The following is a 12,447-nucleotide window of genomic DNA, read 5'->3' as shown; positions in this document are numbered from 1 at the left end:
TGAAATCGATTCGGTTAGCGGTAAGGTACAAATAATTCTACCGACCTTTTGTCTTAGCCGCCTCGTAGTCGGGCTTGCACACCAGTTTCCTGTCCTCCATCAAATAGAACTCGTCGCCCGTGTTCAACGTTCGACCGCACATGACACAAGCGAAACATTGCAGGTGATAAACCAGGTCCTGAGCTCTACGGACGATCTGCGTGGGCGGAATTCCCAGATCGCAACCGGCGCACTTTGTCCCGTACCTCCTGGCAACAACATTAAAAACAGTCGCCAACTAAGTCAATGTGAATCGTAGAGCAACCTTCCGTATATTTTTTTTCTCAAGGCTTTATTGATAAAAAAAATTTCGACGTATTCCCCCTCACCTCTCCCTCCCATTGTCACGCGTTATCTATAGAAATAAATATATTTGTGAAATGAATATTATGGGTTTTGGCTGAGAGTTTATCGGAAATTGAAGGGTCCGGTGCAAGAACCGGCTATCTCCATATTTTGAAATTGTTCAGGACGGCCAAAAAAAAATCCATTGTCCCATTCACCGCTAATGGCGGGGGGAAAATTCTTTTTGTAATATCTTTGCAGGTAATAGTCCTATTTTACTGTTTGATGCACGAAAATGTAAATCATTTTTCATGAAAAAACAATTTTTGATAAAAAGTGGAGGTAGCTGGTTCTTGCACCGGTTCTTTCAAATGTACGTCACGTTACATTTAGAATAGGTACCATTTGATAACAAATTTTTCAAAAGAACTAAAACCTCAATAAAAAAGGAGTTTTCGCGAAACTTATGTTTACTATCTATCGATAAAAATATAAAGTATAATTTGTGTAACTTCCCTAATCAAGTTAAATTGAATCTCGCACATACTTTATAGTTTTTATTTTTTCCATAATTATTATTTACATTTAAATTTACGTTGAACTGGACTCGAATGGAAAGCATTACATTTTGTTATAAAAACGGGGTCGGGTAGCCAAATGCGCTTTGGTCCACACATCTTACATCTATGGCAATTTATTGACTTACTCTGCCATGTCTTTATTTGTATTTATCATATCCGTTTCAGGAATCGGAAATAACATAGACAGCCAATGTAAGTTCATCGCTGGCCCATCCTAAAGAGGAGGTTTATATTTCAGTTAAAGTATATTCTCGTCATATCTGAACTTTCATTCTTAACGTCAATCTACTGCTTCTTTGGACATATTTTATTCTACTTTTCTCTGTTTTAACACGCCTTCACTTTTTCATTTCATACTTTATTATTTTGTTAAGACTATTTGTAGTAAAAAATCTATTGCTTCTTCGTTCAACGTGTCTAAACAGTATACGTATAAGCCTATTCTCTCTCATTTTCTCCCAGATACAATTCTCAAACTACATATAATTTAAACTTGTTATTGTTTCATTCAATTCGGATAATGAACGGAATAAATTATTTCAAAGTGCCTTTGAATTGCCTTTTATGCGCGTTTTTGTGAAGCTCAGTTTTTAAATAAGGTATATAATTATCTACCAATGCACGTATCATGTAATTATCATGATCTATACTATGTTAAATTTACCTAAACTATATTTTATAGCTACATCAATAATGTATTTTCTAAAAGTAAAAAATATAAAAGAAAAATGGAACAGGCCACTTAATACATGTTGTATTGTTTTATATAATTTAGGCGAATAATAAATAATAATTAACTACTTGATAAACCGAAGCGTTTGTTTTTACATCATAATATTATTGTTCCGTCATGGTTAGTACTCACTTAAAAAAGTCGTCTTTGCAGAAGAGCATTCCGTTTCTGGCGAAACACTTGTCGGCCAGTGTTGCTCCGCACTCACTGCACTTAAGGCAACGCGCGTGCCAAGTCCGTTCTAGGACCTTTAGGATGAATCTGTCCAGAATTAATTCTTGACAGCCACCACACTTTGGTATACTAGCTGAAACACAATAACCCATAATGTTTATTATCATAGTATAACACAGTTATTTAAACAACATGTTTTTTTTTATTTGTACAATATTGAATATGCGCTGCGATGTTGGAAAACTATGTCGAGTAAAACCGTTTATAATTTTGAGTGTTTTTATTCAAGCCGTTAAAAAAAAAATAGCGGAGATAATAATATTATTATTAGCACTCGAAACGTACTGGTTTGAACTCTTGGTAGTTTGAACTAAGTATTTTAATGTAAATTTGTCTTATGACAATTTAAAGGAAATTCCACTTACGTTCATCATTTTAAAAATGTCGACACAAAAAAATCGTATTGTGGATTTGTACTCGTATGTTGAAATTAGTTTACATATAAACACAAGTTATACAGTAAAATATTATTTTATTTGATTCAATGCATTGGATCATTTTGACTGTATTTTTTTTTTTATTGTAACTCACACAAATCGTGTCTAATTAATAATAATCGTTTGAGGGTAGCTAGTTCGATTAAAGCAGCTGTACGTTACCCTATCGTTGGCGTACAAAATTACTACACACAAAGTAATAACTAATAAGCGAGCTCGGACTTATGTGTGCATGACGTACCTAATATCTTAACGGGAACGTTACTGAGGTCTTGTTGGAAAAAACGCAAAAACGAATTTGGCAACCAGTCGGCGGTGTCCGATTCTTCATTGCTGCTGTTGGCGTGCAAAGACGAATCTATCATTTTCGACCGTTGACGCAATAACAACACACATACTACGGGTCATCGGTACATGTTATGGTAAACCTGGACGGGTTGAAATGGAACAACGACGAGCGACAAAATATAACGGCTTCCGGACCACCAAACTGAATGGTTTTTTAAAAAGACTCACTGGAGTTGGCCGTTTGTTTGATCGTGACCGGTATTAAGGCAAGTCGTGTAAATGCTTTTCGACAGAATCTGCAAATTTCCCGCGGGCGAATGTTTTTTGGACAATTATTTTAAAAATAAAAAAAATCTACAACATCAACCGGGATGAAACGGGTCCGTCGCGGATACCGGGCGCTTCGACACTGAATCGGCGGACTCGGCGGCCGGTTTTCCCCTTTTTGCCGGCGAGGATGGAGGGCTTTTTCCCTTTGTTGTCGAGGGCGTTTTGGTTGTCGTCGGGGAAACGGGATGAACGAGGGTTGAGAAAAAAGGAGCCGAATGGAAGGACAGGACGGCGGCGGCGGGGATCGATACGCAGGCGAGTGTTGCCATTCGCGGCCACCGACCACACCCATCGCCGCCTTTTCATCCTTCTTCTTCTCCTCCTCCTCCTCTACCGCAACTGCCTATTCATCCGTTCTGTGTACGTCTGACAATAGTCGCCCTTGCTCCTTTCAGGCTTAGAAGCTATTGTACAACGGCATATTACATAGATAGGATGGAATATTCCATATATATATATATATATATATATATAATATATTTATGTTGTTAGGTATACGAGTATGTACGTATACATTATGTGATATATGCGTGCGCGGGACTTTGGATACCATGTCCGTCAGTCAGCGTGTGTGTGATGAACCGCGCGCCTATATGTTATTTTAAGACTGCCGAGGGGTGGCGCGGGGAGGTCGTGAGGCAAACATAAAGACGGAAACCCCAAGGAAAAAAAACCGAGGGGAAAAAATGATTTCCTAGTGCGTGGGGGTGGTTTTTATACTATATGTAGGGGTTAAGGGGAGAGCGGTAAGAGCGGTGGATCTATACGGGTGAAGTGAGGAGTAGAGGTATGTGTGTGTATTATTATGTATTGTAGGAAAAACTCGTCTTGCAAGGGTGGTGCCGGCTTTCATTATAAGGCTCCTGACGTACCTTGTATGTATGGCGCACAAAAAAAACTTATTTCCACAGCGAGCTGTATTAGGCGCTTAAGCTCAAACATTTCTACTAGGAAAACATCCTTGACGAAAGCTTATTCCGCATTACTCCAAGGACGTGTTACGTTGTCAGCGGTTACTGCATGAGACGTATAAATTCTAATTGCTCAAAGCTCTACTCCCTTTAAACATTTCCTAGAATAGTAAATTTAAGTTTTGGCCCTGCGTTTCAATACAACGTTTCCGTTTAACTTATTTTGTCTGTTCAGATCCTATTTCCCTCTTAAGTATTTATTATTAATACATTTTTAAATGTATATTACACAAGAAAACCTTACATTCATGGCTTTAATTTTACACGAAAAGGAATACTTCTTTTGCTCCTCTAAGATTTGGTCATAATCTCTTTCCTGCTTTCTCTTTCTCATTTCTTTTTATTTCTCACTATACTACACATTAGACCCATGAAGCACCTACTATACTTGATTTTCTTTATCTTCTTTTGCATCTTCCTAGTTTCTCTTTCAACAGAAGTAATCTCTTTAACTTACTCTCTACAATAGGTAATAAGCTGGTAAAATTAATGAAATATAGTCCCGACCGTGCAATAAAACAATTTTCACTTAAAATTCATCGTTTTCTAAAATTTAGTTTATTTGTTTAAACAAGTATATTTAGTCTATTCTGGCTCGGTTAGTGAACGATTGTATGTGTTGCACAATTCGCATAATTTAATAATTATTATAACTAATAAATTACAAAAAACTTATTATAACTTCGAAACGATTCTAGATGGAACAAAGGTGAACAATTTTTTTATATCTCAATTTGAATTCTATAAAATCAGTTTTTTTGCAATATAAAAAAAAAATACTCTTTAATATAGCCTAAAGAGCTGATGGTAGCCTTAACAGTTACGGATTACAAGTGATTTAATAGTACATAAATAATAACCAGAATTATTTATTTTTTCCCGAATGAGACCTATACATTTATTCACATTTGAATGACACTGTTTTTGTTGGCACTTGAATTAAAAAATGATGGATTATAAATTCGATAAATAAAACTGAAGAATGAATTAATTAATTTGTCAGAATTATCCAGTTTTTTTTTGTTCAAAAGTTAAAAAAGGTATTTTTTCAATAGACTGTAAAATTCGACTTTTTTCAGTTAGGTCGTTGTCTTTGGAAGCCACAAAATGGTTCGAAACTTCACAAGTTTTAATTATATGGTTGTCTCATAACGTTTGCATAAATTAAATAGGATTTGGAAACCTTAATTTAGTTGTATTAAGTTTTGACATTTTCATGTCTTAGCTCTGGCACATAACCGAAAAAAAGCGTTACCATAAAAGCGTAACGAAAAAAGCGTTACCAAAAGAGCGTTACCAAAAAAGAAACGGGGTTAAAGATGAGGTGGGTACGGGAAAGGGGTGGAATTAGCTATGGCAAATAACCGAAAAAAAGCGTAACGAAAAAAGCGTTACCACACGGAGATGGGTTGGATGTGGAAATAGGGGTAGAAGATAAGGGGTGGGGGTGGGATAGGGTTGGGGTTGGGGACAGGAGATAGGGGTGGGAGATAGGGGTGAGTGATAGGGGTAAGATATAGGAGATAAGAGATATATTGTACGTTCAACGTTCAAATTAGAACTAAATAATAAATTCAAAACAGTTTAAGAGCCCAATTTCTCTATGAATTGTTTTAAGCCAGATAATAAACACTACAATTTTAGCCAGAAACTTGACGTTTTATTATACTAGCTTGTTAACAAGACATGAAAATGATCTCTTGTGGTTGCAGACTCGGCTGAAAAACTTTTTCATAGGTCAATATCAAATAAATAATATTAAATAAAGTATACTGTATCTTTAATGTATTTTGAAATATTATTAGTTAGTAATTACTCTAATGTAATTTAATAGTCACCAGTCAATAACAGTATAATAATTTTTTTATAGGTCCAAGAAAATATGACATATATTCCCTTACTCACTGATCATTTCGTTTTTTACAAAGTGATAATTCAATAAATCTGTCCTCACGTAACGTAAACACCAAGAATACGTGTTAATGCATGGTGTTATGATGGTATATTGTTTTAGTTGCTAAATACTAATTTTGAAAAGCCAATTATTCGGCTTTGTGTAAGATCGAAGCAAAAAAAGTTATCTGAGTGAAGGCTATTAACTAAAAAAGCTAATACAGTGGGGTCAGGGCATAGTGGGGACGGAGAAGGTCATAGGCTTACTGAATTTTTGAAAGTATTAAAATAATTTTCAAATTAACGTTTTGAGGTGATTTTATGAAAAACAGAAGTATATAATAACCGATAAAAACATTGTAAAACCTATAATGTGATTAAAAGGAGTATTAATATTTGATTATTAGGGAAGGTACGACAGTATGATCGTCTGTCTGTGAAAGTGAACATTTTACCTAGTTACTTTGGTTTTTTTTTAATAGAAAAAAGTTAGCCAAATATGTTTAAGAAAATTGTTTATGTTTTAGTTCCTTTTTAGATCTACCTTTAGTTTAATATTCAGACCACAAGGCCTAAAACTACACCTTAAAAAGAAAAAGAAAGAAGAAATTTTAGTTCTCTACCTCTTCTGTGGAAAGGGTTTTTGATATTTATTGGGTATGGCATCGTATATTGGTAATACTATGTCTATAAAATAACGCATGCACATTTGGAACTAAGTAGACCATTTTTAGAAAAGTCAAAGCACACCGCAATTTTATGTTAAAAATAAGTTAAATTTTTTGGCGTATTTTTTTGAACTTGAAGAGGAAGCGGTGAACTTTTTTAAATGTTGACCCAATAAAGTCCCTTATAGGTACGAGATCTCGTCTATAGAATAGCACTGATGAATGAATATATTATGTAGATCATGGTAGATGTAATGTATGATCTAATGATATGTAGATTGTAGAATGATACATTTTTGCGAGTTTAAATTAGAGATTGTAATGGTTAAGCAGCTTCTTGGATCGGTACATAGATAAATATATTGTATCAAGACTATCCTATAGAAACCATACTGTCTATACTTTATCCTTTACCATTACGTACCGTATTTCAGACCGTCCCCGAGTCCTAACCAGTCCTCGGGTATCGTTCCTTATTCGAATGCAACTTATATAAGCGGTTTGCCGGTGGAAATTTAAATGAGTGGTAAGATCACACATACTATGACGCGTATACCAGAATAAAAAAAAAATAATAATAAAAGCATAAAGTGCTCGGTTGACGACAGGTGGGTCGGACAATGGTAATGATATGTGACTCCGCATCGGCGAAAATATCAGTGCAGTTAAAATAATATCCGCCATAAAGCTATAACGACTGTAAAAACGATGACCGGGGAGAGAGACATTTATTTTGTATAATAGAACAAAAAAACCTCCGCAATAGAAGTCATATGCCATCTTTGCCCGAGCAGTGTACTATTATACACACAAACACACACAGTGCATATTTCTACCGCACCGCGCGTTCATATAGCTTTTAGACGATTGTACTGTATTCGCATTATGCTCGTGGGTATGTACGGACAATAATAAAAATAAAAAGCCGTCTAACTGCTCCGGGTATGGTTTTTGGCGGGACAGCAATAATAATGGTAATAATAATAATAGTAATGTGACTTCGGGCCGACGACGGTTTACATTGAGCCGCAGTCGGCCATCTGTCGCCTACTCGCTCGCCCTTTTTGCCGGGTGCCCGTAATTCCTCTAATGCTCTATACCCGGCGACAATATTGTTGAAAACTATACCGCCTGGCCGCCGCGCCGGGTCCATTACACAGGCGCCTTTATCTGTCGTGCCCTTTAAGCGTTTCGAAAAGCCCGCACTATCTGTGTGCACCAGAATACAATACATTATGTGCGTTTACTGATTTCCCGCAACAACGATTGAAGTGTAAAAGTAGACGACACGGTCCAGCAGGATAAAAAAAAAGCCCAAGAACATTTTGTGCGCACTACTCGAGTCCAGCTTAGCGACTTTAAGTGAGACGTACGCCGTTTTTGAAACAGCGCACAGTAGGTAGTATATCATAGAATTAAAAAGAAGGATTATTTGTATTATATAAAAAAATGTTCAAGGAAAATATTTTTTTAGAATATCGTTTGGCTTTGTTGGCCTGGGAAAGGCCTAGTTCGATCTACTTCAAAACTGAATAAGAGTACTTGCACTATTGTCCGAGGTTTAGGGTGTGTTGTAACTGAAAATCGGACCCGATAAAACGTTATTCTAGTGACATAAAAGTCTAATGAATACTTATTTAAGATTTAAGTTGTAAAAGGAAAAACTGAACGAAAAAAAAATCGATAAAAATAATAACTAAGTCAAAATAACACCATAAACTAAACAATTTAAATTTAACGATCTCAAAATGTCCACAATTTTATATGTTAACATATGACAATAATTAAAGTCAATCACTAAAAAAAAAACTGGATTACCTTTTAAAATTAGATAATAGACACCGAGGACAATCGCTGCTGAGCCTTTAACTGACACGGGGAAAATCACGGAAAGGAATAAAGTTATAATAATAATGAATCGGAATTCCAAACAAGAGTGCCGAGGATAATGTAAATGGACAAGGACGTAATAAGTATGGACTTACAAAGTAAATAGAATAAAAGCCGCGATCAATTGGAAACCGATAGGAACCTGACCTTAATTTGTTTCAATTCTAATCAAACTCATCCTGATCAAGAAAAAAACCGCGTAGCTTATCGTTGGCCAGTTCGCCTTTGGGCTGAACTTGGCTGCACCTTCTATATCTTAGCGTTCATAAAGCTTTTCTATCGTTGTGGTAATGTCGGTTCTTGGTCAATATTTTATTTTATAAAGAATGGACAATCGGCTAGTTATTACAATAACTGCCAAACGAATGTTATTATATTCCAATATTGAGAGTGAGGAAACGCCCATGTAATAGACGCCGAATGCATTTGCCTTTATGGAGCCGCACATTATACACAGTATACGCACATTCCTTTGTTACCTAATGAGGTTTTGCACGCGAATGACGGCGACACATTTCATTAAGCTTCATATTTTGGGCTCTATTTCACCCTCTCAATCATAATACTTATCGACCATGGTGCTCTATGTAGTCTAAATAATATTGCGGTGATATTGCACATCGATAGTGTCATTCTTTCGTTTTCTTAATAATTGAAAAACGTTAGATTCCTTTGTGTGAATTGAAATATCTATGATCTATGTTGTACTATATCTTTGCCTGTGGTATAAAAAGACTAATTCAAGTTATCTACTATACCCAATTTATATAAAATATTAGTCACACATGTGACATCTTGTCTGAAAAGAAAAAAAACATTTTTCAAATTATTAAATAAATTCAGTAATTTAATAATTTGAAAAGTGTTTTATGTTAATATAATAACAATAATAATGTATTTAAATGTTTAAGTGCTATAAAAACAATGTGATACAATGCTTTTTATAGTTGTTTAAGTCAAAAGTATAAAAAACTATATCATACACTCGCTAGTCTTTTACACTTGAGAACCTTTTTTTTGGTGTTTTTTTAAAAGTATTACTAGGAGCCCTTTTGCGCATTCTACCAGTATTAAGTCATTGTTAAATACTTATAAAGTTATCACTAGTAATCGACATAATAACTAATTAATAATTATTTTGTGGAAATATTTCCTAAACTAGGTCAATCGGATGAAAATAATGACATTATTTAAATCAGGCTTTATGTTAAATAACCAAGCGATTTCTTAAGGCAATAAAATGTGTATTTTCTCGTGTGATTGTTTGCAGAGAGTAGTTGGATGTCAGATAATAAAGAGGTGTTTTTAGGATTCATTCAATAATGCTTATGGTTTTTAATCGGATTGGTTATGCTGATTTTTGATTCCGGTTGAAAATCGATCAATACCCCAAGCATTGATAAACGTGCAAAAATTAATGGATTTCCATTGGTTATGGTTTCATGACTAGTTCCAGGATGCCAAATGTATTGAACTTTAGAAAATTGGAGAGATATTCATATTTTTTTAATGTGCGAAACGATTAAGGGGAAAGATACCGTATTACTCTATGACTTAGGTACCTAACCATTGCTCTTCTGTATGTCCATATGCCGAATTCAGAAGAAACGCCGACTCGGTTTAGGCCCTCGACCGGTAGCGGCTGTGGTCGGAAAGGTCGCGTGTACAGTGCGTATAAACACACACAGACACAGTGGGAAGTCCTATAGAATAATAGTGTGTGTGTGTGTGAGCACCCTGCGTTGTACGGGTTCGGAGTACAAAGTGAATTATAATTCTCGAAAACGGCCTCTGGTAAATGATCATAATATTATAAAGCGGATAAAAACCGTGCGGTGTAATTTCACGGGGGAATCCCCAGAGGAGAGAAGACGGTTGCCGGTATAGGCGAAAAGAAGAACAGACACGGCGCGGCGGCACTGTTGCGGGCGGCGATGCCGGACAGGTCGCGTGCGCTAAACCCCAAGAGTGCGGCCGATACCCATCAGACCTAATTATTATTTGTGCTCCGTATCGGTTTGGCACGTGATTCAAAAACTGTTATTCTTTACCACCATCCGCCCGTTCCGTTTGTCTCTGTTTTTACTGCAAGCGCTCGTTTTTGGTCACAGCCGCTTTGAAATCGAATTAGTAACAGTCGAAAAGGGGATGCTGGCTTTGAGTAAATAAACACTAGGAAATCATGGCATGTACTGCCATCCGTAACGACCGAAGTGGCGGTTCGCCCGTTGACATCTCGAGTGCAAATCCATCTTGAAAGCTGATTGATTAAGACCTGCAGGCCGTTTTTCTGAGGCGCAGCGGTGCGGCCACACTCTCATGTCATCTGCTCGGCTTGGTTCGCGGGCACTTCATACCTACCCTCTTGTATTTTTGGATTCTTTGCGGTTTAAGTGTGCTCCGGAAATAATCAAAGTTTAATGCCATATATCAGATATTCCAGACAAGAGAATGTCTTGAAGTAAACCTAATAAACCTGAAAATCTAATTTCAAACTTCTGCTTACAACAAATTCAGGTGTAAAATATGACGAAGAAAAATCCAAGTATAAAATTATAATAATACTTAATGGAAACTAAATTATTGTTATTCCATAATGCGAAGAATCCGGTTACTCCATCGATAGTTTAACTACTCGAATCTTGAAGTTTACCTAGTTCAACAATTTCACAGTATCTACTTTGATTCAAATGCATATTGTCTAATCTGTAAATTGGGCTTATTTAAAAAACAGTAATGTGATGAAAATTTCGATAAGGTTTGGATAGTTTTACACTTTTTGGACAATGTAGTTTTGAAACGAGTTTGTCGATTTTGTATTTACATATTTTTGAAAGGGGGGGGGGAGATCTTTTGATGAGAACGCTTATAGCTGTTTATTATTTTTAAACGTTTAGAGAGTCGAATGCGATTATGATTATAATAATTGTATTCTTTTTCGCGTGACTAGAAGAGGTACTTGACCGTTAGTCGTTATTCGCTAACGATCAGGTATTGATTTTTCACACGAAAAACAAATGTGAATAGTTCAATATCTACACAAATATACTTTATATAGAAATATGTTTTTGGTGCTTGTTTAAACTTTATTATTTTCACCGTAGTGTCAAATACTTTGGAAGTTTTTTTGCTCCTGCCTTTTTGCAGCATTATTGTTTGAGTTTTGTGGTTTTTTGCAATGTATCCCCATTGTAACGCGTTAATCGTTTGTATAGAGTTTTACATAAAAGAACAACACTAGCACTTCCGAAACAAACAAAAAAATACCCCGAGATGACATACGATTTGGTGATAAAAATAATAATATGTGTTTCCCTCTCACTCGTCCCATACACACCATACACTTATACGCCAATGACACAGTCTTTTGGGATTTATTTCTGATTGTTAAATCGACTGTATGGGTTTGCACAATACGTCGATTATCGGCGGGCAAGTGCAATGTGTAAGTGATTACACGTTTTTATAACCGATATAAAGCAAATACTTAAATGCAATAGGAGTGCCCATTTTAGCGATACCCAACGTTGCGTTCAACAGGCCGTGGAACACCATAAATTAATTAAATTTTAATATTATATAATAATATATTAAAACAGTACAAATGGTCAATAATAGTAATTGTTTTTTTATTATTATTTTAACAATATGTCAACGTCGTTGTTTTACACAAGTTACAGGACACTACTATGCAATGCGTAGCATAAAAAAGACACCCGTAGAATATTATGGTCTAATGGTAAAATTTCCCCTTTAAAACGTGCCATGACGAAGGACTTGTTGATAGCTGACCAATTGACCAATGACTGACAAATATATATTTTTAAAACTAATAATTGTACAAGAGTGACGCGTCGAAAAAACTGTGTAAAAGCTAGTAGTTTTACCACGAGCATAATTCAACAAATTCAAAATTGACAATAGAGGCTGATCATAAATCATAAAAAATATGCAGAGGTGAATAATGCGCTGGCAAACGGTGGGCTACAGATGTTAGAAAATTATATTGTGGCAAGGTATTAGTCTTCGAACAAATGGGTACTTAATTACTTAATTTACCAACCCTGAAAAGATAGTAGTATATTTCGCATAAGGTAC

At 35.6% G+C, this 12,447-nt stretch overlaps 1 protein-coding gene across 3 annotated transcripts in view; it reads right to left on the bottom strand.

Moving 5' to 3' along the window:
- Positions 1–12,447, bottom strand: part of LOC126836511 (LIM/homeobox protein Lhx3) — a 40,395-nt gene that overhangs the window by 4,814 nt on the left and 23,134 nt on the right. The window contains exons 1-3 of one of the 3 annotated variants that reach the window (XM_050570000.1): positions 2,551–2,981; positions 1,771–1,945; positions 46–248 (exon numbers count right to left, since the gene is read on the bottom strand). In XM_050570000.1, the coding sequence (XP_050425957.1) occupies positions 46–248; positions 1,771–1,945; positions 2,551–2,674 (502 nt within the window). In that variant the 5' untranslated portion in view covers positions 2,675–2,981. Of the gene's footprint in view, positions 1–45; positions 249–1,770; positions 1,946–2,550; positions 2,982–12,447 lie in introns of those variants that run through there. The other 2 variants (XM_050570001.1, XM_050569999.1) reach the window with 2 other exon arrangements.

The sequence above is a fragment of the Adelges cooleyi genome, unplaced genomic scaffold (genome assembly GCF_023614345.1).
Source record: "Adelges cooleyi isolate 19-005CV unplaced genomic scaffold, UGA_ACOO_1.1 ACOO_flye_CR_arks_rails_tigmint_CR_PRNA_247, whole genome shotgun sequence".
NCBI classification, from domain to species: domain Eukaryota; kingdom Metazoa; phylum Arthropoda; class Insecta; order Hemiptera; family Adelgidae; genus Adelges; species Adelges cooleyi.
Note: the sequence above shows the minus strand (reverse complement) of the source record. Positions and strands in the feature narration are given on the sequence as shown.